We start from the raw sequence: 27926 nt of genomic DNA on the forward strand, positions 1-27926 counted from the left end.
ATTTTTCTGTGATAATTAGCAATGTACAATATTGTTAACCTAAATCTAGAAATGATGGCGAAAATTGAAGCCCTGCTGAAACTTACCCCATTCTCTCTAAGGAGCATTTTTTAAGATCAATTTCCAACCGAACAATGAACAATTGTGAGAGATGTCATTGTACAATGCTAAACATGACAGAAAAAAACTAACTATTTTATGAGTAAAAAGGAATCATACAAAATGAAATGCCATAAAGCTCTCAGATGTTATAAAATTTTTAAATTTCGTTTAGCTTTTTCTTACTGTGAAAAGAAAGTATAACAAAGAGCAATTAATGAAATTAAATTATTCAGGACCAAACTTGGTTTGTTCAATGAAGCAAAATACAGTATTGAAAGCATGGAAAAAGAACATTTTCAAAAAGGAATATGCGGTAAATTTGTGAATTGAAACAATGTATACATACATACATACATACATACATACATACATACATACATACATACATACATACATACATACATACATACATACATACATACATACATACATACATACATACATACATACATACATACATACATACATACATACATACATACATACATACATACATACATACATACATACATACATACATACATACATACATACATAAAAACATACATGCATACATATAAAAACATATACATTTCTGTAACAATATATATATATATATATATATATATATATATATATATATATATATATATATATATATATATATATATATATATATATATTGTTACAGAAATATATTATGAGTGTTTCTTCATTATCAATTACTTCAACAGTGTTGGGAGTTGATTCACTAAAAGGTATTTATATGTTTTTATCAAAATGTCAGGAAAGTCTTATCGGTTTCAGTAAGTAAACTTTAGTAATACAGATCGGTTTTTATCGGTAAATACTTTAGTAATACTTAATTCAGTCAAAACAAGAACTATTTGACTTAGCGCACTTTTGCTTGCATGAAACAAATCAACTTATTCAAATCAACTTATTATGTCAGCAAAAAAACATGGTGCTCGGTATTCATTGAAGTCGTCGTAGGCCGTTTTTGAATAGCCCTGATTGGCAAAGGTTCTATCAGTAAGAAAGTTATCGAAGTTCTTGAAAAGATAATAGTTGGTAGGTGGTAGTTGGTCTGGGGAGTATGGTTGGTGTAGCAGAAATTCGATCTTAATTCATTTAGTTTTCAAACGGCTATTTGTGAAACGCGTGGTTGTGCGTTGTCATGTATTAGGATCGAAACACGTCTGTTGATCATTGCTAGTTAGCGTAATTTCGCATACATTTTCTTGATTTTAGCACAGTGATGGATTTTTTTCAGTGATGGTTTAGCCTTCTTCCAAAAAATTATAGTGGATTAGACCGGCTGTAGACCACCATACTGTAACGATAGTCCTTTTTTAATGGGTTTTTGCCTCTGGGGAGTGTCAGGCGGACTCCTTGGGGGTCATTTAGGTTGCGCAGAAGGAAGACGTTCAATTCTGTATTGAACACTATATAATAAGTATAATTGGTAACCGGTATTTATCCAGTAAAAATTTATCGGTTTTTTTTTAAATAAATTTTTATTGTCTGAAAAATTAAATAACAGATGTTTTTTTTTTTTTTTCAGACAATAAAAACGGCAAAAAAAGTTATATTATTTTTTATTAAAATAAAATTTTTTTAAATTCATTTTCATATACGAAATAACCTTTAAGAAGCAAAAACTATCAAGGTATCTAGCACTAATTCGTGAACTTCTCTTTGTAGAAAAGCAACCTGGAGCACTATATGCTCTTTGACTTTCAATAGAATTTTGAGAAATTGTTTAAAGTGCCGACAGTAAAATCTTTAAATTTTTTGTTCTTTCCCCATTACTTTCATATAAGTTGAACGTTTTGAACAATAACTTGAATACTTTATAATTGCTATCCTCTCCAGCATGAGACTGATTAATGGTCTGATCTAATTCTTCTTCAAATGACAACTTCGTTTGACTCTCAGGATTTGATGAACTGTTGTGAAAAAGCTGTATGACAGTAGTTCTTATATTTTCGTCTATATTGGTGAAAATGTGTTGTAGCATTTTTTTTAGCTATTTTCACTGGCGTAGGCTTTGAAGGAATTGATAAAAAATCATCTGTTTAGCCTACTCCAAAGTATCTTCTCTGTTACAAGTCTTTTTTTATGGTAATTTTTATTGGCTCAAGAATCAAAACTATATTTTTTAAAAGTTCAATTTCATCGCTAGTGAATTCAAAGTCTATTCTAATCTCTTTAGAAACAACCTAAACAACGTCCAAAACCTGAAGAAGTCTCCTAATCAAGATAATCATCTATATGAAGAGAAAACTTTTTGCCATTCTTCTCTTGACCATTTTTCTTGAATAAAATTGTTTTTTACATGAGATTTTCTAAATTTTCTTACTATATATCATACTTTAGATATACAAACTTGAATACCTGGAGCCGAATTTCCTTGCTCTCTTCATCTTCTATTTCTAGATGTTTCACATAAAACTAATGGATCCATTCGGAACTCCGTCTCGTCGGGTTTTTCTCGGTTTTTCGGAGTTTCGGAGTTCGAGAGAATTCGAGAAACCTCGACGGAACTTCGACGAGGTTTTTAGAAAATATCAATTTTTACTCGTAAAATAATTTAATTCTTATTTTATTTCTACGCTGCTTTTACAATAGTTCATGTTGTTTTCAAAATATAAGTGTTCTCTTTGTTCAATATCAACACAAATTTACATCGCAAAGCAATTAGTAATGCACAGTGGGACAGGTGGTGGTGGTGGAAAAAACCTCAAAAAAAAAGCTTATTCTATTCCAAACCATATAATATAACATACTCGTACTTTTCCATTGTACTATTTCAGAAACTCTTTTGATTATAATAGTATCTTTTTAATAATAGAAGTTTTTAAATCCACAAAAATCAGTTGCGGTATAATAAAATGTAATGCATAATAAAGTAATCTTCTTTTGTAAAAAAGCAAGAATTTTTTAATTTTTAAGCAGATATTGTAAACAGTAACTTTTAAAATATGATGCGTGTATGATATTAGTTAATATATTTTAACTATTTAGTAGTTTACCTTTACAAAAAAAAGTCAAGATCATTATTTACAATATGTCGTGAATCACGTCTTCAAGATGCAATTAGCGTGTGTGTAAGTTAATGTATGCGTGTGGGTTTTAATGTATGTAGGTGCTAATATGTGCAGGTTCTTAACCCTTTCCTTCCGGGGTAGTGATTTTTGAAAACTTCCGCTTTTTAACTTTATTATTATAATAAGGTAGTTAAAAGGAAACGCTCAGATTATTTTAAGATTTTTATTTTACCTAGAAGTACTATTTCCAAGACCTAGGCTTAAAAGTACCGTCAGGAACTTTGTGTTAAGTTATTAGACGAAAAATGTGGTGGTACTTCTAAGTACCGTAAGGCAGGAAAGGGTTAATGTACGTAGTTGTTAAGCATGTACGCTCTTAATGTTGAATACATGTGTTAAAATGACGCGTTTGTAAAACTGTATATAAGGGGAGTTTAGTTTTTAAAATGTATGATTCGCAGTTAGATGGGAAAAAATATTATCAAGTTCATAAAGAAAACAGTGACTCTTTAGTGTCTCAGGGAAAGTCAAAACAATTCCCCACAAATATATACAAAAACTGGTCTTAAAATAACGAGGTAAGTTTTAAACATATAATACTTTTTTTTTACAATAATGTCGTATATCGTATGATCAAAATAATTTTCTCCACCTTAAGTCTAATATTCTTTTATAGAGAAAAATGGTTTCGGAAGTGTGGAAATACTTTGATAAAGTTGTAGTAAATGATAAGAAATACGGAGATTGCAAAAAATGCCATAAAAGAATCGCTTGTCCAGGAAGCAGCACAAACGGCCTAATTGGTCACATCAAAAGTTGCGAGAAAATAGATTTAAAACCATCCAGTTCCAGACCAGTTTTGACTAGCCAAGTTGACAGCTCTTAATGGATACTCGATTAGGTCCATAACTCAATCTGAAACACTAAGAATACTTTTTGAAAATTATGGGCATAGTTTGCCCAAGTCAGCGTTCACAATTTCAGAAAAAATTAAGATGTTTCATGCTGAAGCCAAATGTTTAATGATCGCTGAATTGGCTGCATTGAAAGCAAAAGGAGAAAAATTTGGACTAACAGGTGACGAATGGTGTAGCAATAGAGGTAGAAGATACTACAATTTAAATGTTCATCACGACCGAACATATTGTTTAGGAATGGTGAAATTGCCGTCTCCTAGTTCTGCCGAAACATTAAACATTTTAATAATGCAAAAATTAAAAGAATTCGGTATAGATGATGAAGATGTTGCAGGTAAAACTACGGATGGCTGTAGCTGGATGGTGAAATTGGGTACCATGTTTAAGTTTCCACATCAAATCTGCCAGAATCATTCAATTCATTTGAGTGTTTGTGATTTGCTATACGCTAAAAAAGGTTGTCGCGAAAGTGGGAACAAAGAAACTGAATCGGATATTGAAACAGAAACAGAAACTGATGGAGAGACTGAAGGAGAGTTTCTTATTGACTATTCGGAGAATGAGATTGAATATGAAGAAAATATCGAAAAAAGTCTACAGAAACTTCGAATACTAATTAAGTTTTTAAAATATTCATCGTTTCGATATGAAGTTCTTAAAAGAATAATACACAAAGTTTACGGATCTTCGCATGACAAAGGACTATTGCTCGACAACCGCACTAGATGGAACAGTGTTTTTCAGATGATCAAAAGATTTTTGGACTGCTTAGAAGCTGTAAAAAACACACTCGAAGAACTAAACTGCTTAAACATGTTAGATGATATTGACTTGGATTTCTTAAAATCGCTTTCTGACTTATTGGAAGTCATTGCTGACGCTGCAGTTCGATTGGAAAAACCAAATACAACAATTTTGGAGTGTGACATCATTATGGAAACGTAAGTAAGGAAATTGAAGGTTGTAGAAACTGACATCAGTTCTAATTTTGCAGAGGCGTTAATCTCCAGGTACGAAAATCGTAAAAACATTATGTTGGTATTATTAAGTCGTTATTTGCACAATCCATATTTTTTTTAAAAAAAAAACCACACATTTTTTTACGCTTCCAAAAAAGATATTCAAGTTTATGCTGCAAAATTATTTGATCAACTATTTGCAACAAAAGAAAATAGTCTCCAAACAAAATCAGATAATCGCGCTAAAAGCAAACAAGAAGAACCATCACAATCGACATCTTTTTTTGTCGAAATTCAAGAAGTTTTATATCAAAATCAATCAACAGCTAAAAAGCCAAAAAAAGTCAAGACCTTCACCGATCAGTTAAAAGAATACGAAGTAACTGGTGTGAAATCAGAAGCAGTTTTGAAATTTGAACTAGCCATCCACAGAGTTCAAGCAACTTCCTCGGAAGCAGAAAGAGTTTTCTCCTCGTCTTCCAGATTTGTCACAAAGTTTTGTAGTTCACTTTCTGATGAAATGATAAATGTTTTCATCTTTTTAAAATATTATTTTAAAAGATCTTCAGAATAAATACTTTTTTAATATTCTTTTTTTAGTTTTTACTATAGGTACCCCAAGAAGTCTTTATTACAGCCTTCTTCCTAACCGATGCTGGTTAGAAAGCCATTTATTAGATAAAACTTGTTCGTTAAAAGATTGCGATAAGAAAAATATTTAAGTACTAAGGAATATAAAAATATAATTTTTTTAAAAATTTATTATAAATTATAAATTGAAATATATAAAAATAAAAAAATTAAATATAAGAACAATGTTTCATTATCAACTAGATAGTTTATTTTTTTAATTTATAACAAAGTTTTATCGAAGTTTCGATTTTTCTCGACTCCGACGGAGTTTTTTCTCGATTTTTCTCGACTCCGGTTTTTCTCGATTTTGGATCCTCTGCATAAAACACATCAATAATTGCCAAATGCAATCTATGTGTCAAAGACAATTGGTGGGAAGGCAATATCTTTCCAAGTTTGATTATAACAGATGCCCCATCTGTTGTTAGACAAACTACATGCTCCCAATTTAGACTAAATTCATCTACCTTTCTTAATAGTAATATTTTACCTCTTCAGATGGAAGGCTACCACTTACTATTATCAACCCTATATTGACTTTTAATAGCATTTGATTATTCACACTTATATTTATCAACAGTCAAATGTAATTTTCATGTAAATCGTAAGCTGTTTTTATTTTAATTTCCACCTTAAAATCAAATATAATTTTAAATCATTATGAGATCCTTCGGTGGATAAAAGTGTAGAATTAATGAATGATTTTCTAATGACTTGAGACTTAATCATTGTATGAATGCTGAAGCCACCAACTGAAGCCATCCTGGCATACATTTTCTTTCTACAAACTCTCTTATCTCTCTTTGCTTTATTCACAAGTAATGTATTTTTTTCTTCAATACTTTTCATACTATCATGTATAGATTTTAAATGAGCTCTAAACCTAGAAGTTGATCAGCTGGCACATTGAACAACTTTTTTACATATATTACAAATGGCAGATTTTTGACCACTTTTTGTAAAGCCATCCGAAATTGAGGATTTTATGATCGACATATTCATTTGAATTAAAGATTAATCAGTCAAAAATATTTTAACCACCAAGACTGTTGATAAATAAAGTACACAAAAATACCTGCATATAATTCATCATTCAAGAAAAGCATTTTTTGAATATAATTGAGTTTTTTAAAAATGTCCGTAATAACCGTTAATTACTGGTAATGGGATAAAAGTTTACCAAAAACCGGTAATCCAAATGTCTGGTAAAATTCCAAAAGCTAATGATGAGCGACAGTTCGTCGCGTTGGTTTGACAAGGTTCTAACTGACATTTTTGCCAAAATTGACTTATTCATTTTATAAGACTATTTAAATCATGATGAACAAAATAAACTGAAATTTACAGCGATATAGCGCAAAGCAAACTGCTAAAGTGCCAAAGTTCTATCTGCAACTTTATTTAACTAATATTTAGTTTGACAAGGTTCTAACTAACAATAACTTAATAATCTCTTGCTGGTTTTTATTAACTATTATGATAGAGAGTTTTATACCCATCAAAAATCATATAAAAAGTAGGTCTAAAAATCAACAAAAAGTGTTCTAATTTGACACCGATGCAACTCTTTTAACTTGTTAAATAAAAAACATCAGTAATATTAAAATTTAAACAACTTATAATAAAACGTTTTTGTAGCAATAATAAAAACCAGGCTACGTAGTTAAAAGAGAAACCACGAAGAAAACAATTGTAGTGAAAATGCAAATAAAAACTGATGAGCACACTGAAAAACAAACTTTTTCAAAAAGGAATTACGCCTATAGATATTTTTTCCATGTAAAAGGAGAGAAAAAAAAAAAAAAAAAAAAAAAAAGGAGAAAAGGTCCGTGTTTCCAAAACATTTTACCAAACTACACTGTCAATTTCACAAAAGCTAGTTTACCAAAGATTTGAAACAAATACTCCTGCACAAGATCTACGAGGTAAAATAATGAAATGCAAACGCACAGTGCACCAAAACGTACACCAACTCAGATAGGGATCACATAAAATCTTTTCGAACAGTTGAGTCACATTGTCGTGTAAGAACCAATAGAGAATACCTTGAGTCACACCATAATATTTAAAAATATATATAATCTTTACAAAGAGAAATGCATAAACGGAAATGTTGAGCCAGTAAAAAAATCTATTTATTACCATATTTTCTCCACCGAATTCAATCTTGGTTTTCACATTCCCAAAAAGGATAGATGCGACCTTTGTGAGAAGTTTAAAGTTGCTGAAAACACTGATTCTATGTCTGAAAAGTTGAGAGAAGACTTTGAAAGACACCAAGTTTTTAAAAAAGAAATGAGAGATATAAGTGCTAAAGAAAAAAAAAGATAAAAATGTTCCGGTTTTACTTTTTGACCTTCAAAATGTTATTTTGACTCCGCATGCAGAAATTAGTTCACTTAACATTAACTCAATTACTATGAAATATTCCCTTCAGGTCCTTCATGCGCCCAAGAGGTGAATCATGCCCATAGGGAAGTTGAAAAGCTCATGAGGAAAACTGATTTTTATAGTCCAATTGGATTGATAAGGATGTTGAAACAAGTTAACAGAAAAAATCTTTGTCGTATCATTCAAATGAAACCACATAATTTCAAGGATTTGAGTTAACACAAAAATTCCTTGTCATATCATTCAAATGAAACCACATGACTTTAAGGAGTATTCAGTAACAGCAAAGCTGTTTAATTACAAGTCAGTTCGTTTTTCTAACGTTGCTGTTCTAATATTTACTTATACATCTCACATTATACATTTTAAATCTAGCCATGATTCAAAATTGTACAAAGGAACTTGTAGACTTAAAAAAAAAAAAGATATAAAAGCTGCATTTCCATTTTACCTCTCGAGGACAGAGATTACTATCGAGTTGTTCTTCACCTATAAAATAAACATGAAAAGCTTTTAAGGGTTGTACTTAATGTAAGAAAAATGAGTAAACAAAATGTTGTAACCTTGTTTTGTGACTGAAACAATAATCTAATTTATAAAAATTAGCTTTTTATTATATTATTATTTCAGTCACAAAATTTCAAAGTAACTAACATATTTCTAACTACCGTTAAATATCAGTTAGAACCTTGTCATAGTGAGAGTATGATTATTTCACTATGACAAGGTTCTAATTGCATTTTGGGGGTATTCATTTTTCTATGAAGAGTGAAACATTTTTTAATAAAAATAAATAATACTTATAGTAAATGCTTATGTAATCATGAGTAAAAAATATTATTGATAGATTTTAATAATTTTTGATGGTAGGAACATAACAATTTTTAAAATTGGTTTTCTCAAAACTCTTCGCGGATCAATTAGAACCTTGTCAAACCAATGCAACGAGTTTAGAAATTATTTATTTAGAATATAAAAGACAGAAATAGCATAAATATCAAACCAACAAAATTTTCCTGACAACATAATATGTGAAATGAAATAATTAAATTTTTCAGAAGTGTTACGGGTATTAACAAGCCTTATATTAACGCTTCAAAACAATTCTAGAGCTTTTATAATGATCTTTGTTAATCTGAAATATCCTTTCCCCAAATTTTAGTATGTTTATAGGTCTTAATTTTTTTTAAGCTTTTGCTGATAATCAAGAAAAGAACAAGACAAAAATATATTCTTTTTCTAAAATTAAAGAAAGTGGTGAGGCACATACGTATGAAGAAATTCACAAGTTCAGATTGAGTAATCTAATTGAAAAAGGTGAGTTTATTTTATGTAAGTAATTTGATGAAAACACTTTTTTTTATATTAATAGCTGTTTAAAAACTACAAAATGTTTTTCTATAAAAGATCAAAAAAAGCAGCAAGAAGACATTTATGCAGATCCGTGTGAGATTTATGGTGATATTGAACCAGGTTAAACTTTTCTCCATAAAATTTTCTGCTTTTAGTATAGTTGTTAGTCCTAGAGAATAAACTTGATTTTGTGTATTGCTCTTAATGCATTAATTACTCAGTTAATATTTGGGCTTAATTTCTTAAAAATAGTTTTTCAAAAATGAATGTAAAATTCATTTTTGAAATGTGTATTTTAAATATTAAAAAATATTCTTATTTTAGCTAACTGTCGTAAGAATAATGAAAATGAAGAAAATATTTATGATTCAGTATCAAATTCATCCCTTGATAAAATGACACAAACAGATAATGATTATGATGGTAGGTTTATAAAAGTTATCATTTGATAAATTAGCAAGGATCAATTATTTTTTTATGATCTGTTATTCTATGTTCGCATATAAGCACCAAAAAACAGCAGCTTATAGCAAAACTACCAACACTTTTTATAAATCCACTCAATATTTGTTTACTTGCAATTTTAGTTCGTTTATCAGCACCAAGTCAGCATATGGCCTTTAGACTATTTCTTATAGAAAGCCTTAAACACTCTTTCGAATCTAAGCAAAATTTTTTTCTAGTAAATAGATTTTCATTACTTACTGAAACAAATTCTGTTGACAATGTGCAAGTTGTTGTATTTTGTTAAGTTTTGAATTCAAAAGTATTTCATAAACAAGCTCAGGCCATGCACTCCGGATAGTTTTTCCATGGCTGGTTGTAATGCTACTAATAGTTGTGGTCTGAAAATGCAACATGCTTTAACAAAACTACCTGCACCTTTTAAGAACCCAATCAATATTTGTACTCTTGCGAAATTTGATCAACACATTGTGTAAATTCAATTGAGAATTATTTTGAAAATAAGTTTTTGCTATTATTTTACTATATGTCAATGTGCTTTTTTGCAGTACGTTAAACTTTTGTACAGCTTTTGTTGAGGCTTCTCCAAGAATTTGTTTCTAGTGTATGATTTTTATACAAAACATAATTATGAAATTATCTTTCAAATAAAATACAACTAGAATTTGAATAATTTAAATTACATGAATTTGCTGCATTTTATTGTTGAGAAGCTCTTTTTGTTACGCTATTTTCATCTTTCTGCAGCTATAACTTTCATACTTACATTATGCCTATTGTGATAACCTTTTAAACTTTTACAATCTTTCACAATAAATAAGAGATTAGAGAAATATTTCATTTTGTATTAGTGCTCTAATATATTGATTTTTAGAGGTAACTTTTATTGAAGATGTCTTTTTAATTAAATAACTCTTATGCTATTATGAAAGGCTTGCAAAACCTAAGGTAGCACACTGATGTTGATGTGTGTAAATGTAAAGCATTTTGTTGTAAATTCTGATAATAATATGCCAATTTTTGTTATAGTTTTTACGGAATAATAAACTTTCACTAGATTTTTATTAAAGCTGTGTGTCGCCATTAACAATGTGCTGGTTGATTTAGATCCTTACTATTCTCAATACTGTACACTGTTGGAAGAAAAGGAGATCACCCCTGAAATGAAAGGTAATATATTATTATTATCCTTTTATAGACAAGATACTACTTAATAGTAATATTGTATTTAGTGCAATGTTTTTAGAAAAAAAAATTTTTTCGAGGAAAAGGGTTTATTTGCAGCATCAAATGGTAAATGAAATGAAAAAATATGTTTTCTAGGAAAGCCTCTAGATATAAGTTTCGAAGAGAATATAGCAAGAGCCTTATACATAAAAAGATGAAATTGAAAGATTAATGTTTAGGTTATGGGTAAAAAGTATGTCATAGTTATTTTTTAAATAAAACTAAATGACAAAATTAAACTTTTTCTTTGACTTGGTCTTAAATTGTGTTTACCTATTTGCTTATGCCTCAGGTAATCAGAAAATGGCCACTGTCTGTACTCGGTGCAAGGCATTTTTATCTGTTTTTTAACATTTGAAGTTCAAATGCATTGCTAAGTAAACTTGTAAAATGTTATGGGCTGTGAGAACTCTTCACAAGCATTTAGAATTTTTAGAACTGCTTCATAACATCCAAATAGTAATAAAAGTGTTTATGGTTGAACTCTTATATAGCATAATATAACATCAAGAGATTGCTTACACTCAATAGATGTTTTGTCTGTGGTATTCTGCTATGCTTCTTACATGCAAGATTTATCAACATATTTCTGCATGCATCGAGGAAAGCCCCAGGCACCTCATTTCATGTGTGAAACTTGCAAGTGAGCTTTTTAAGATAAGTTAATCAATTAGTTGTTGCTTTTTTGATACCAGTGATTTGTTTTGTAGGATTTAAGTATTTTAACAGAGTTTAATGCAATTAGGGTTAAGAATGTTTCATAGAATAACCAATCTTAAAACGTTGGAAAAAAGCTTTTAAAATGTTGCACAATAATTACTATAGGGTAAACTTTTTTATGTTTCTTTATATGGTTCTATCTGCATCCCTTACGGGTTGGTGCGGAATGTCAGGATTTTGTGGGAAGCAATTCACAGGGTTAGAACTATTTTGTTCTTTCTTCCATTTTAAACGTTGGAAAAAAATTAGTTATTAATTTTAGTAAGCAATGCTTACTTTTAAAATACAATTCACTTTTTAAAGTTTTTTCTAAATAATTTATTTATACATAAATTACTTAAAGTATGAGTTATTGTATCTTTTAAAAATTTAAGCAAAAATTTTAGGTAATTTTTACTTTTAGAAAAAAATCAAAAAAATTTTTTCCCAAAGCTTAATATTGGAGATAGAACAAAATAATTCTAACCTCTTGAATTGGCTACTCAAGCAATTGCTATTTTTACATGGTATACTTTCACAAATTTTATACTGGCAAATGTGTATATACTATCATTTATCCAAACAATTCTTCATCTATTGCCCAAGTACCCTACTGTTTTGAGTTTCCATATTCCATGTAGTTAGGTAACGACCAACCATCTTCAAGAGTATTACAAGGGGGGAGGGCATAATGCATGCTGTGGATGATAAGAAAAACCATACTTTCCCATAGAGATGACTGCAATGATCTGACTGACATCAATGAGTGACATCAATGATCCGACTGTTACTAACTGACTGTTACTAACCAATTTTCAATCATCTAGACTCAAAGAGTAGAACTTGATGTATGAAAGCGTTTACTTATTAGAGACAGTGTTAGCAAACTCTTTAAATTTCTTCATTTAGCAAGAAGGCTGTTAAGTCAGCTTTATCCAAATGAATGAACCCAACCCATCTGCAGTTAATGCAGGATTCTAAAAACCCTTATAGCGATTCACATACCTGCATGACTCATTCTGTGCATTTGAAAAAGGACTGCAGTAGTGTAAATATGTTGCTAAGTACCTTGAAGTATGACTAACGCAATTGGGAGGTCAATGGAGACTGCAAAATACTTTCACTTTTGTATAAAATTTCTACTAGTACCTAGAAGCTTATAGGAAAAGAGAAAGTGGCTTAAGACTGTTTTGTTACAGTGGTCCTTTGAAGACTTTGCTTAGTACCTTGAAGTATGACTAACGCAAAAAGGCAGTCAAAATCTCTGAAAAGGTTTCTGAAATGATGTTTTTCAGCCTTTGCATTCGCAAGGCTGAAAAACATGTTCAAAGCATCTTGATCTCAAACATAAAGAAATACTCTTAAATATGATTCAGAATGTATAAGTTCATACCTTAGATATTCAACATGACAAATTTAAGGAGAACATTAGGGCTTACTCAGAGCCAGATGAGCGGTGTTTACACACTGCTACCTTAGATTGTATTAAAGTACTTTTAGGGGACAATATTTATGAGCTTATTAAGTAAGAAATTTGAAGTATGGTCAAATATCTACTCATTTCAGAAACCTTTTCAGAGATTTTGACTGCCTTTTTCATAATTTTGCTGCAAATATGGTAATCTGGCCGCATAAATGAAAAAGATTGCTTGTTTAACTTTAAATGTTTTATATTTTACCACAGTAAAACGTTGTGAATGTTATTACTTTTCCCTGCTTTTATACATAAGCACTTGAAAATAATACTTAGAAGCTTTAAGAAAGACATCTGTTATACGGTTTAACGTTTCATAATTGTATCTTTAATATGTCTAGGAGAAACATCTGATTCTATAACTTTTTCTAAAATCCTCACAAATACTTTCATGTTGATCAAACTTAGTTTTGCAATTATTCACTGCAAGTCTCTTATTAGTTACTTGAAGATAAATTGATATAACATTTTACTACTGTGAGTAACATACAAAATAGTTTTCCCTGGGAATTTCTTGTTTTCAAAAATATTTCTTTCTATTTGGTTATTTAACAACATTTGAGTAAAAGACACAAAACATGTGATGAAACTAATGAATGTTTTTCTCGTATGTGATATCAACCAGGTTTATTACATGTTAAGGTCAGTGCCGGCCTTAGAGGGGGGCAAGGCTGGGCGCCGCCCAAGGGCGCCAGGAAACTGGGGCGCCAAACGTTGTATGCAAACTTCAACAATATAATAAATAGAAAAAATAAGTCTACCTAAATTTTTTCGAATGTTTGTTTTTTTTATAAAAATATTTTCTTTAAATAATTTATTTATTGTATTATTACACTGTTAAAAATTCTTTATGCAAAATTAATAATTTTGCTAAAAAGTGTTTCAATCATAGCATATATTTTGTGACTTAAATTCATTTTTGTACTTGTATCTTTCTCGGCGCCAATTATTTTGCGTTCCATCTATTTAAAGTTTGAATTTTAAACGTTATTTTCGGTACGAGTTGCGAGCGGGTTGTTTATTAATTTGTAGAAGAAATTTAAAGTTGTATTTGTGATTCAAATTCAGTTTTTGTCAAGTTTTCAAATTTTGCGGTAATAAAAAGGAGGTAAGTATAAATAAGGAAATTGTTTATGAATTATTAGCTTGCGAGTAATTTTTTATTTCAAAATTTTAGACAAATAGAAACTGTCAGCAGCAATCAATGGAGAGTACTCATAATAAAGAAAAAAATGTTTTTAAAACTCATAATAATAAGAAACCATCTGGTGCTCAATACAGAAAACGTAAAGCAGAAAAAGTTGATAATTTGAAGAAAAATTATAAAAAACTTGAAAATTATTTTACATCGGAAAATAGTGATTGTAATAAAATAAAGGAAGGAGAAAATGTTGCGCATATATTTAGTGATACATCAACCAGCGATGAAGAAGACGGAATAGTATTAGTTGGAAATGTTCACTACGATGAAAAAGATATCGATAACGAAAATGATGATGGCCAAGATGGTGATGTAAATGATCGCACCAAAGAAACTGCAATCGATTACTCAGACTGTGGCCAATTCATCGCAACATTCAATTTGTTGATTATGTAATTAATATAGGTGCAATATTTGGACACATATCCACGCGGTAATAGAAGACGACATTTTTCAAATGCTTATTACAACCGAAAACTTTCAAATGGTGAGGTTATTTCACGACGTTGGCTTGTTTACTCAGTTTCTAAAGATGCGGTACTTTGTTTTTGCTGCAAACTTTTTGATTTCAACATGAATTTAAAGTTAAACGGAAATGGATTCAATAAATGGAAGAATTTAATAGAAGCATTAAAAAATTCACGAAAATAGTAAGTCACACAGAAATGCTTATCAACTATGGATTGAGACAGAAATACGAATGAAAGCTGGTGAAACTATTGATAAACAAGAACAAAAACTAATCGAAAAGGAGAGTTTAAGGTGGCGAAGTGTTCTTGAACGATTGATGAACATTACTTTATACTTGGCAACAAATAATATGGCCTTTAGAGGTTCTTCTGATAAATTGTATGCAGTTAATAACGGCAAATTTTTAGGGTTGGTACAATTACTCGCTAAATTTGATCCGATCATGTTAAACCACGTCACGCTAGCTCTTAAAGGAGATATTTCTGATCATTACTGTGGAAAAATCATTCAAAATGAAATGATAGATATAATGGCATCAAAATTAACCAACATAATTATATCCAAAGCTCTAAAAAGTACATATTATTCTATTATTGCTGACTGCACTCCTGACGTATCTCACAAAGAACAGCTCTCGCTTACGATTAGAGTTGTAAATATATCAGAATATCCTATAAAAATAAATGAACACTTTCTTGGGTTTTTCAATGTTAACGACACGACAGGTCTTGGTTTAACAGAAATCATAATTGGAGCTTTAAAAGATTTTGGTCTGAATATAAGCTTTTGTCGAGGGCAAGGTTACGATAACGGTGCAAATATGAAAGGTAAAAAGATAGGTCTACAAAAGCGAATATTAGATTTGAATCCTTTGGCTTTTTACCTTCCATGTGGAAGTCATTCTCTCAATTTGGTTATTTGTGACGCAGCGCAGTCTTCACTAAATTCCATTAACGTTTTTGGCATAATACAAAGATAATTCACATTATTTTCTGCATCAACTTCACGCTGGAATGTTTTACTTAGTCATACAACAAACTTCACTCTTAAACGATTATGCGACACTCGTTGGGAAGCCAAAATTGAGAGCCTCAAAGCCATCCGATAACAAATAAGCAGCGTACATGATGCTTTAATTACTATATATGAAACTGAAACCAAAACTCCCGATATTGCACACGAAGCGCAAACATTAGCAGAACAATTAAAAGACTATAGTTTCTTAGTTTCTTTAATTGCATGGTGCAATATACTGTTCCCAATAAACGTTGTTAGTAAAGCAATGCAAGCCAAAGACATGGATATAATACAGTGCGCTGAAATGTTGAAAAAATGCATGACATTTTTGGAAAATTACAGAACGTTTTGCTTTAAACAAACAACGATTGATGCCAAAGAGTTAGCTGAAGATTTAAACATCGATCCAATATTTAAGCCGCTTAAAAGAGTGCGACGAGTGAAACGTCATTATGATGAAAATGCTGCTGACGAACCAATTCAAAATCCCGAGAAGAAACTTGAAGTGACATTTTTTAACCCTTTATTAGATACATGTCTGTCGTCAATAAATGAAAGATTTGAACAACTTAATGAATATGTAAGTATATGGAGCTTTTTATTTAATTTGGATAATTTGCCCATCAAGAATGAACTTTTAAAATTGTGTAAACAATTACAAGAAAATTTAACTGTAAATACAAAATCAGAAATTGATGGTGCTTTGCTATGCGACGAGCTAATAAGTGTGCAGTTTTTTGTTAAAGATAAATTAAGCAATGTTGAAAATGAAATAAATACAAAAGAGATGACACCACTTTTTGTACTGAACTTTATTAAAAAATATTGTCTACAAGAGTTTTATTCAAATACATGGATTGTTCTGCGCATTCTTCTTACAATACCTGTTACTGTTGCTAGTGGAGAACGTAGTTTTTCTAAACTGAAGTTAATCAAAACATATTTAAGAAATACCATGTTGCAAGATCGACTTAATTCTCTATCTATGTTATCAATCGAGCAAGAAATAGATGAAAATTTAGATTTTTCTAGTTTGATAAGAGATTTCGTGGACAAAAAAAGCTAGAAAAGTTACATTTTAAAATTTAATAACTCTTGTTTATATAGTTAGAGGATTTATTATATGTTTAATAAAAACATTTGTTATTTTAAAAGCAGCGTTGCGTTGTCTATTTATTTAGTCACTCATTTCTATAAACCCATATCATGAAAAGTCTAAGTTTATAACTTTAATAAAAAATTAATTAAATAAGAAACTTGATGCACAATATGGATCTCTTTGCATTAAACTATATATTCCCTTTAGCACTCTTGTTCATCATTTTAGAGCATTGGTCTCGTTGTTAATGGTAACAACCCACCCATATATACCTAGGGGCGCGTTCACAAGTTTTGCCCAACCTATCAAAAAAAGCTAAGGCCGACGCTGGTTAAGGTGAAAGATTATTTGGACAGAAATTTACCTTTGAATAAGTTAGAATTTGCCTAGCAGAAAAATGTTACGTCCATAATAACCCAAAACAAGTGTATTTGTATCCATATACTAGTGATGTACGCAAAACATTTAGAAAGCCTGGATATTTGCATAAATGTCATCGCAATTTTTACTATTTTCTAAATAAACACACATTTAAATGCACCAGGAATCAAATATACACATTAAAACGCAATAGGAATAGAATGACAGTCTCAAATGAAACTTATTTGGGGGAATAATGTTGGTTAATACTCATCATAATTTCATTGCAACATTTACCTTTATCTTTAGATATTATATATGTGAAGGTTCAAACATATTTGATCAAACAAATCTTACCTGATTGGAGGAAGTTTGCACGGGAAACAGATCTGCCTGATGTTGATACTTTATTGCAACACTTAGATCATGATTATAGTGATGACACACAAAAAATGCAAGAGTTTTTTAAAATCTTTTACGAAACATTTCCTGACAATTGTATTAAGAGCATAGTATCAGTTCTGTACAGGATGAAAAAGTATGCATCATTCCGAAGTATTATAAAGATAAGTAAGTCTTTTATATAATATAATACCACTTGTTTTTTCATGTAACAAGCAAAATGCACCTTGATATATATATATTAAGACCACACGGGAAAAAATGGCAGTCACATTTTGTAATTTTTTAGTTTTACTCCTGTCCTAAACGTTATAGCAAATTTAGAGAAAAAAAACTGTCCAAATGAAAATTAAAGCTTAGTTTGTAGTTTACAAAGAAAGTAGAAATCACTTAAATCATGCAATATTTTGTGTCTCGTGATTCTAAATCCAAAAGGATATTTCGGGATGCCTGATGCCAGCTAAAAGAACTATTTCTTGCCGCCTTTTACTTCATTCCAGCATAATTTTAGGCATAATTTCTTTTATAAATTACGTGCTTTAAACAGAAAAAACTTCAACTGAAAAAAGAAACATATAAGCAAGAAATTAGAACACCAATATTTAAGTTCTAATAAAAACAACCAAGTAAAAACAAGAGAATAATATGTTGTTCTTTAATTTTTTTTTTTTTTTTGAGTTTTTATTTCTTTTTCTCCTCTTTTTTTTCTGTTTTCTTCTCTTTTTATCTTTCAATCGCTACTCAAACTTTCACATGCTTTTCTGTACGTTTTCTGGAATGGGCCAAATACTGTTCAATCACAAGACTGAAGCCAGTTAGAACTGTGAGCTTGAATTTCAACAATATCTATTTTGTTTGCCACAGCTGCATATAACAACTCTGAAAAAAATGTGTAAGTCATCTAAAATAAGTAATTGAGGTAAGTCCGAAACAATTTTTGGAAGAAATGGTTTGGTAAACCAGCTAAATACAATTCCCTGCTTAGTCTAACCACTGTTAGAAGCACTGCATGTGCTTCCTTCTAGTACATTTTCAATTTGAAAACTTTAGAGTGACCTTTTTTTTCCCTTTAACTATAAAATGTGGTCAAAGAGAGTTACTCATTGCACTGACACAAGCTAAAACAGTGATTGTTTCTCAATTACCTGATGTACGATTATATCGATCCTATACTCCTTTTTTAGCAATTATTTTACCAGAGCGATAATCAAACTGCATTTCAGTCTCATCCATATGCTCTGTGGTTTATTAATTTATTTTCTATTAATCCATTTTTAAGAATAGAAATGTATGTTGAAACTATACAAGCATCATGCACTGATATCTAACAGCAGCTGTGTCTTCTAGTTGATGTTAACTTATGCGTTTGTGCTTTTTGCACATCCCACCACACCAAATGTGTTTTCCACGTTTACTTCTATTCAGTTCTTCAATATTTTTGAGTTTAGTAAACTTTTTTTTACTTTAGAGTCCTTAATTTTTTCCATTCTAATAGAAAGTTTTAAAGTTCTTTAAAAGACTTTAATGTTAAACTATACGATAGTTATCACAATCTAACAATAAATGTTCATGCATATAAGTGCATATAACCATAATAAATGTAGATGCATATCAATAACACTCATTATTATACAACAAGTTAGAACATTTAATCAAGGCCATGATTATGTATCAAGGCTATTTATAGAATGTTGTTTACCAAATGATATTTGTAATGTAATATAATAAAAATTTGTTATTAATCTACTTAAAATAAAATTTATAGTTAAAAACGGTACAATCTTTATAAAAAATACAAAGTTTTAGTATAAGTTTGCATTATTTTTAAATAATGTATAGGCTATATGCATAATATTATGCAGTATGTATAATTTTGTGTCTATACATACTGATGCTTGTATATATAACACATAATAATTGCATAACAATATTCATGATCATTAATATACAATACACGTATAACACAATTTTCAAAACTACACACACTATTAAAAACGCATATATAACCATGTCTCATTTTGACAGTAATAAACATTTTATGTTTAAGCAAATCATTAACAATATCTACTGCCAGAATTAGGAGTTATTTTTTGCCAGATAAGGAAGTTCAGTAAAAATTATATTACAATTTTATATGTTTAGTGTCCTCAATAAAAAATGAGACAGTATGATTTTTTTAAAAAAAAGCAAAAAGAAAAGAATTTTTTCACAAATATTTTTCAACTTTATTAAAAATATATCAAATAATAACTTATATTACACAATATTTGTCATTAAAATTAAAAAAAAAAGTCAATAAAACAGTTAGACTTAAAACAAAACAATGGAATTAGTAAAAATCAACTAAAATAGGAAAATTCAACTTTTTTAAAATAGAATAGAAAAATTTAGCTTATTTTCTAATTTTTTACATCTATTTTGTTTAATATAGAATGCTTATTGCAATTACATTTTCCCTTGATACAACTTAACAGAAATTGAATCAGTTCTAAGTATAATATTCGTTTTCAATACTTGGTCGCAATTAGTTTTGTTAACAAGCTTACTTCCGGTGAATTCCAACCTTTTAAAAGTGTCAAAAATAATTCATCTTCATTACATGTCTTTTAGTTAAGAATCTAGTATAGATCAAAGGTTCTCAATTAGATTAAGATCAGGTGATTATGCTGGCCACTCAAAGGTAGGTTAGGTATACCAGCCTTGTGTATATATCTTTAATTTTTTTTTTGCTATAAGCTTTGGGACATAAACTTGCTGAAATATATAGTTTCCATCTGGAAATAGATGGGTTGTACTAGGTTTTAATTGGTGAGCTAAAATATAATGGTACTTATGTTGATCCATAATTCCTTCACCTCTCTACAGGTTTCCCACTCCATAAGCAGCAAATGCACCCTAAACCATGATTTTTTTGTCATGTTTTACTGTGGCACGTGTGCAATCTGGATTATATGGTTTAGCTTATTTTTTCCAGATTCTTTCTCGATTACCATATTTTAGCATAAAAGATGATTCATCTGTGCATGCGACACGTTTCAATTGATCTGAAGTCTAGCTTAAATGATCTCTGCACCATTTTAATCTCTTAACACAATTTTTCTCGTTTTTAAAAGGCTTTTTTGTTTGCCACCCTGAAGTAAGCTCTTCACCTTTCTTTTTTCTTGCAACAATTGTATTGTTACATAAGTGTTGAAGGTTTAAATTTGACTTTATCTGACTCACTGATATCCTGCGATTCTTCATTACTTCCCTAACAATCAATCGATTTTCTCTTTCTGTCGTTTTTCGCTTTCTTCCTGAACCTGACTTTCTGCTAATTGAATTTCCAGAAATAAATCTTGATACAACTCTTTGAATTGTAGATTTACCACATCCAAATTGTTTGGAAATTTTACGCAAAGACCAATCTGCATTGTGCATTTGAATTATTCTACCTTTATCAAAGTCTGAAACGTGTTTTTTCCTAAATTGGTAATTATGAATAACTAAGAAACTGATAAACAAATGATTTAACAGATAAACAAATGATATAGTTCAAACTAAATGCTAAAATACTATATGTATGAATGTCTTATACCTACTTAATGGTTGAGTTTTTTTTGTAATGAAATCAAACGCATCTAGTTTTGCTATTAATAGCAAAGCTAGATGCGTTTGGTTATATTAGATTTCCGTTGGTATTTATCTTGGTGTTTTTAAAAGTGTTCTTGCATCTTTAGGAAGAGAAGAACCATTTTCACGAAGGATAGATAAAAGTTCATTAACAGATGAACGAGTCCAACGATTTCTAATTGCACATTGAGCAAGCTTATTATTTAATGATGACATTTCACCCTCATTAGAATCATTACTACTGTAACAATCTGTATTGTTACTGTCAGATTCACTACTGTTAGGATAATAGTCATCAGTTTAGTGAAGATTATCACATAAAAAAATATTGTCTGACATACTTAAACTCTCCAATAATTCATTGTCACTATTCTCTGAGCATAAGTCATCAAATGAAGATGAAACAGTTGTAGAACCAAGCGATGTTGATTTTTCTGTAAGGAGAGAAAAATCAATAACATGCTGTTTAACAACTGTCGCATCCTCATTTGGTGAATCTAAAAGTGCGCTTACTTTTCTATTGATACCTTTCCATTTTTTTACATTGGATGTCATTTAAACAAAAACTGAATTTCAAATGTGAGTTATGCTGAATCTTAAAAAAAAACACCACGTTACTTAGATAAGATGTCCGCTTTCAATTTTCATGTGAAAATAGATAATAGGTGATAATGCTAAATTTTGTTTTTTACTAACATTCACTATGTATATATTTGAAGTTTAGTTGCTATTTTGGTACTATTATTTAAAAAAGTTTGAAGGTTCATTTCAAGTCTGAGAACGGACGAACGACGTTTGGAAGTACAATGTACATACATTGAATGTTCTTGTGCCCGCTGGGTTGTTTCCATTTAATCATATTTTCTAATTGTATAAAGTTGTTAAAAAAATTAATTTAAATAAAATAATATAAATCTTATAGTCAAAATGTCATTTTGAAAAGTTAAAAACAGCTTTACTTTGCAAAAAAACAATATAAAATCACATGTCACACTTTATGATGAGGAAAACTTTATTGGGAAATGTAAAATGTAATGTTAAAGATATTCTTTTTTTAACTTTTGTTAATTTGAGGGCCCACCTCCTTTTTTTCAATTTCTTTTCATTTTAAATATTAAAATAGTGTAAATACATTGAAAACCAAAAATTTTAAAAATTTTATAATACAATCAACTTTACTTTATTATAAAAAATGCGAACAACTTTTTCATTTATGTTAGTTTTCTAAAAATTCTGCAGTTTAGTTGAATTTCAATTTGAAATAGAATAGTTAATTCCCAGCAAGCACACAACGTTGAAAAAACGTTGATAGCTTTCTGGGTTATTTGTTCTAATTTTGAAATTAAGAAAAAAAATTTAAAATTAGTTATACAACTTAAGATTTTTAAGACTTTTAACAAAAAGTCATGCTGTCCCTTTTTTTTTTGAGGACACTGTAAAAATTTACAAATATATAGAGTTAATGAAAATTATTTAAAACTAGCACCAATACATATACAATTTTAATAACATCACATTCTAATATTACTTTTAGTTCAAGCCATTTACTAACGCAATAAAGTTTAAACGTTTGAACGTCTGTACATCTGAACGTTTGAATGTTTGAATGTAATTATCAAAACTCGAATGTACCGAGGTAAAGAATTAACAAAATAGCTCCATTATGTTTTCAAAGCATCAACAAAACTATGTATTTTTTAACTGCACATTTAAAAAATTATAAAGTTAAAATATCATATTTTATCATAACAGACCAATAGACCATTACATCGAAGCATTTAGGGCTTCTAAAAATTGGCCAGAAGTAGGACGCGGCGTAAACCTAAGAAGAGAAAAATAGTTGGCAGCTAAAAAGGAAAACTAAAAAAAAAAAAAAACTTTCGAGTCAAAATAGGACCAGATTGTAGAAGTCTGACCGAAAAGCAAGAGTGTACAAGATTTAAATATTTTGTAAGTTTAACAAAAAATGATAGGGCTTGTTTAAAGGCTTCGTTTAATCTAATGTCCAATAAAGGTTTGGAAGTAAAAAAAATTTTTATGATGTTAATAAACCAAGTAGCCAAATTCTTAGCCTTATTGGTCTACCACAAAAGCTAAGCATGTTTATTTATTTTTAATCTAGTTTTTACACCTTTTCTTTGCACAGGGGAAGCACCGAAGAATCAAAGAGGACACCACAATAATAGACCTCATACTTAATAATGATGTGGTAAAAAGAATACAAAACCACATTTCAGCCTTTAGAGGAAGATAATTTTACACAAGAACAGACATCTGTTCAAAATGTGAAGAATTAAAGGTAAGGATTGAAAAAGCTTCTAAAGAACACTCTAATAATTCTGTTAGTTAACATCATAAACAGGCTCTCAAAAAATTCCAATTCCAAAAGGACATTCATCAAAGAAAAGGAGACATCATTTTACGTAGATATATCAGACACTTGAAAATACTTTGTGGCTAAAGTGCGGGTCAGAACAAAAACTACGTTACAATTCGTTTTCTGGATTTCTTAGTTAATCAGAGGAAATGGTTTGTTTTAATAAAAATATTATTTCTAATTAGTCATAGAGACTCATGGAATGAATCTATCTATAATACCTCTATTTAGTCCAACGTTAGGCATTCAAATAAAGCTGTTAGTATTGTGGAGCCTGTAAGACTAAAGTATGGTCCAGAAAAAATCCGGCCACTTTTGATAGCAAAAGTAAATATGAAAAAATTAACTATTTACCTGCTTTTTATTAGTTAAGTTACGGCCGCAGCATGCACATTTTAAATAAAATGACACATTTTAGTTGCGCTCAATTAGTGACAAAATGTCAACAAAAGAAATTTCAAGAAAAAAAATTTCCACAAATATCATAAAAATTTGCAAGCTTTTGCAAGACTTATTGCAAAACAATTGAACGTTCTGCGAACTTCAGTAGATGATTTCTATGACGATATAAAATAACTCTATCAATTAAAAGATTGGCTGGTATTGGACAAAAGAGTGGTTTTGTAGATAAAAAATTAGTGAAAAAAAATACGACTTTAATTGAAAAAAATCCGGAGCTGTCAGATCATGATCAAGCAAAAAAGTTCAAAATTAGTAGAAGCACTACGGGACTTGCAAGAATAAAACGTGGCTTCAAAGCATATTGTGCCATTAAGTATCTTAGCCAGTAAGAAAAACAAAGTGTTTAAGTGAAAAAAGTACAAGATTATTAAATGACAATATTCTTACAAAACATGGCGACAGCATAATTATGGATGACGAAACCAACGTAAAATGTGATTTGAATTAGTAATTTTGTCAAAAATTTTACTCGGCACTTAATAGCGGAAGGGTTGTGCCAAAATACAAGTACTTTTCAGTGGACAAGTTTAGAAAGATGATGATATGGTAACCTATTTGTAGTAGTGGAAAATAGAGTAAAGTTTTAGTAGAAAAGTCAACAATGGACAGAAAATTATATATCGAAGAGTGTCTTAAGAAGCGTTTACTGCTTTTCATTAAACAACACAGAGGTTCTACAATATTTTACCATGATTTAGCTAGTTCACATTACAACGACAATTAAGTGGTATAACAAAAATCGCGTCGTATTCGTTTCTAAACACATGAACCCACCAAATTTTCCACAATTTCTTCCAATCGAGAAATACAGGGCCATAATGAAAAGAAATTAAAAGAAGAAGGGTAAAATTTTTATAAGAAGAAATGCGAGATAATTTGAATAGAGTAGGAAGAATAGTCAAAAAAGAAGTTATGGAAAATTAATGGCGGCTATTAAACGAAAAATTCTAGTATTTCTTCGAAAGCAAGAATAACTTAACATTTAAATGTCTATTTATATCTTGAAATAATATATTACTATAAAATAATACCGTAAAGTATAAAAGCTTAAGTTTTCATATTTATTTGCTATCAAAAGTGGCTGGATTTTTTTTAGACCATGCTTTATACAAGAAAAAAGTTATTTCTTTACCCGAACACCAAGATCTTTAGCTCCTCAAAAATTCACTTTAGTACCTGAGTTTTATGACAATTTGAATCATGATGAAACTAATGATAATCCACTTGATGACCTTTTAGATAATTAAATAAAATAAGAAAAATAAGAAAAGAAATCGATTCTTATTGGTTTCTTTTCTTATTAAATCAAAAGTAGTTCTTCATTTCATATCATGCATACGCTTTTTTTGTAAGCTTTTTTTCTTTTATTTTCCTTTCGTATTTTTGTTGTTTTCTTTATGTAAGTCCTACTGAGTCTACCCAGGTCTATTAGGTATCATTATTTGGGGTAAAGTAAAAGGGCCTGGTCATTGCTCTGACCTCAAAACCCCGTAGTAAGCATTGGCAACAAAAGCTGGTGAACGTTGTTACACTGGCCTTAGGATTAAATTATACCAACAACGGTTTTACTAGTTTTATTACGAAATTAGTTTGATATAGCCTTTAGTTGAATTTAAGAGCATTAATATTGGAAAAAGGATTTCAAATATTGAAATTGAAATAACTCTAAACTACAAAAGTGTGATTCTGCTGTTTTTTTCCCGTGATCTTCGTATGTTTAATATTATATATTACTTTTTTAGTATTTAAATGTTGTAAATTAAAAAATTATGACATAGTTGATGAAGAAATAAAGAATTACTATTGCATGATGTCACAGCCAAATGAGAAAACTTTGACTGAAAAAGGTAATTTTGTGACATAAATAGAATGTTATATATTTAAGCAGCAGTTGTTTTTTTTTGTTAAATTGGGTCCACACACTTGACAACTTTTTAACATTAGCAAATTTTTGACTTTACATTCTTTCATTATTTTTCTTAAATAAAAGCTTTGAAATTTTCACTAAATTTTTAGATTATCTTAAATTTGCAGAAGATTAACCTAACCTTGTGTTACTGTTTGTTTTTAAAACGTATTTTAAATTTATTTTGGTTTATTCGATTACATACAGTTGTTTATCTAATATTAGTTTCAAAGTTTCTACCTAAATTCACATTACTTTCTCTTTTACTTAGTTTTTAATACAGATGAGAACAATATTGTCGATATTCTTATTAGCGTTTATGAAGGTAGGTTCTCATTGAAGAAAAAATATCTCATGTTTAAAAAGACTACCACAAATGATATAAGAGTTTTTCTGTTTGACCAATCGGAAATTTGACGGCAGTATTTTTTAAATAGTTTTCGCTAACATTATTTGATTATAAATTATAAATCTATAATACTTAATTTTAACATTTAATTCTATTTGCTCGATGACTCTTAGTTTTTAATAGAAAGGTTTTTGCATTGTTACTAAAAGAAAATATTGACGAAGAAAGTTTGAGTGGAAGTAATAAGTTTTTAAAAAAGTTTAAATGGAAATTATACGTTTTTTTTACTTTATTTATTAAAAGAAAGGTCCTTAAGTTTTAAGAAGCTTTAAAAATAAAATGAGAGCAAATATTGACAACAGCAGTTTTTTTCGTGCGTTGTGCTGATTTTTTTGTCTTTTTTCGATGCAATTTTCTTTTTTTTTGTTTTTAAGGTGCAGCCCATATCAGCTTCCTATTTGACTCTTTTTTCAAATCACAAGTTTACATAAAAGATGAGCATAAGCTACTATTTGAAAGATTGGGATTGACTCTTACAATAATTGATGGAAGTAGCGTAAGTGAACAGGAAAAGTATTTTTATGAAAGCTTGTTTCATGCTAATATAAAGTTGCATTCTCTGCATGTTTTCAAAAGTTCTTTAACTCCTGATGATGAAAATCTAATCATGAAGACATCGTGCAACGTGCGAAACGTTAAGTTCACAGTTCCCGTGAGAATAATGGGGTGGTCTCCAAAAAATAAAGTTGAACGTTTGACTGTAGAACTCGGCAGTTTGTTTGTTGAAAAAGATGATTTCCAAACTTTTTTTGTACCATGGATACAGCTAGCTGAAGTTTTAGTTCTTGAAATCCATAGCCGCACAAGTTTTATACACGATCTCTGCGATTGGATTCAAAGTTCCAACTTGAAGCGGTACGAGATTGATTACGATCAGTTAAAGTTTGTGGATGTAACTGATTTACTAATTCATTATATGAAGAAGCAGGAGATTGCAGTTAAAAATAAAGAAATTGAAAATGATTACTCTTGGGCGTTTAATGCTTGTAATGAGATAAACTATTGTTGCTTAGTAAAATTGAAAGGCGAGAGAGTAAGTATAAAATGTGAAAAAAAATATAAAAACTTTGTCTGCGAATTTAATATTTAGATATTTTTATATAGCAAATAATTATGAAATTGATTGTTTGTTGAAAAAGATAATTTTCAAACCTTTTTTGTACCATGGATACAGTTAGTTTAAGTCTTAGTTCATGAAATCCATAACCGCACAAGTTTTATTCGCGATCTCTGCGATTGGATTCAAAGTTCCAACTTGAAGTGGTACGAGATTGATTACGATCAGTTAAAGCTTGTGGATGTAGCTGATTTACTAATTCATTACATCAAGAAGCAGAAACTTGCAGTTCAAAATAAAGAAA

At 29.7% G+C, this 27926-nt stretch overlaps 3 protein-coding genes and 2 pseudogenes across 7 annotated transcripts; 4 read left to right on the top strand and 1 right to left on the bottom strand.

Moving 5' to 3' along the window:
- The first annotated feature begins 275 nt into the window (after positions 1-275).
- On the top strand, positions 276-27926 carry LOC145191286 (uncharacterized). Of its 3 annotated transcripts, XR_016444975.1 has the most exons (11): positions 276-415; positions 773-839; positions 9223-9348; positions 9439-9504; positions 9709-9807; positions 10957-11019; positions 17707-17967; positions 23558-23710; positions 26029-26097; positions 26428-26481; positions 26940-27926. XR_016444975.1 is itself a non-coding variant. In XM_090066705.1 (10 exons), the coding sequence occupies exons 1-10, from the start codon at positions 317-319 to the stop codon at positions 27653-27655; spliced, it is 1620 nt and encodes a 539-aa protein (XP_089922831.1). In that variant the 5' UTR covers positions 276-316; the 3' UTR covers positions 27656-27926. The 3 variants fall into 3 exon arrangements, 2 of the variants coding, with proteins under 2 accessions (XP_089922831.1, XP_089922832.1); XM_090066705.1 differs by lacking the exon at positions 23558-23710; XM_090066706.1 differs by lacking the exons at positions 26029-26097; positions 26428-26481; positions 26940-27926 and having other exon boundaries at positions 23558-25079.
- On the top strand, positions 3600-5712 carry LOC149881715 (uncharacterized; annotated as a pseudogene). Its single transcript, XR_016444973.1, has 2 exons — positions 3600-3709; positions 3808-5712. The product of XR_016444973.1 is annotated as an uncharacterized LOC149881715 (transcript).
- On the top strand, positions 13415-16015 carry LOC149881716 (zinc finger MYM-type protein 1-like; annotated as a pseudogene). Its single transcript, XR_016444976.1, has one exon. The product of XR_016444976.1 is annotated as a zinc finger MYM-type protein 1-like (transcript).
- Positions 16034-17135, top strand: LOC149881717 (zinc finger MYM-type protein 1-like). Its single transcript, XM_090066707.1, has one exon. It carries the CDS (start codon positions 16204-16206, stop codon positions 17002-17004), a length of 801 nt encoding a protein of 266 aa, XP_089922833.1. The 5' UTR covers positions 16034-16203; the 3' UTR covers positions 17005-17135.
- Positions 20524-23282, bottom strand: LOC149881718 (uncharacterized). The gene has a single exon (XM_090066708.1). It carries the CDS (start codon positions 21964-21966, stop codon positions 21712-21714), a length of 255 nt encoding a protein of 84 aa, XP_089922834.1. The 5' UTR covers positions 21967-23282; the 3' UTR covers positions 20524-21711.

The sequence above is a fragment of the Hydra viridissima genome, unplaced genomic scaffold (genome assembly GCF_058129835.1).
Source record: "Hydra viridissima isolate aposymbiotic clone 2 unplaced genomic scaffold, HvirCarnegie_v1 scaffold_11, whole genome shotgun sequence".
Lineage (NCBI taxonomy): Eukaryota > Metazoa > Cnidaria > Hydrozoa > Anthoathecata > Hydridae > Hydra > Hydra viridissima.

Bases quoted from the DNA above. Each gene is read 5' to 3' on its own strand.
- LOC149881717 (XM_090066707.1), top strand. From the start codon at position 16,204: ATGCAAGCCAAAGACATGGATATAATACAGTGCGCTGAAATGTTGAAA.
- LOC145191286 (XM_090066705.1), top strand. From the start codon at position 317: ATGAAATTAAATTATTCAGGACCAAACTTGGTTTGTTCAATGAAGCAA. The intron at 11,020-17,706 runs GTAATATATTAT...CTTTATCTTTAG, and splicing joins GATCACCCCTGAAATGAAAG to ATATTATATATGTGAAGGTT. The intron at 26,482-26,939 runs GTAGGTTCTCAT...TTTGTTTTTAAG, and splicing joins TCTTATTAGCGTTTATGAAG to GTGCAGCCCATATCAGCTTC.
- LOC149881718 (XM_090066708.1), bottom strand. From the start codon at position 21,966: ATGACATCCAATGTAAAAAAATGGAAAGGTATCAATAGAAAAGTAAGC.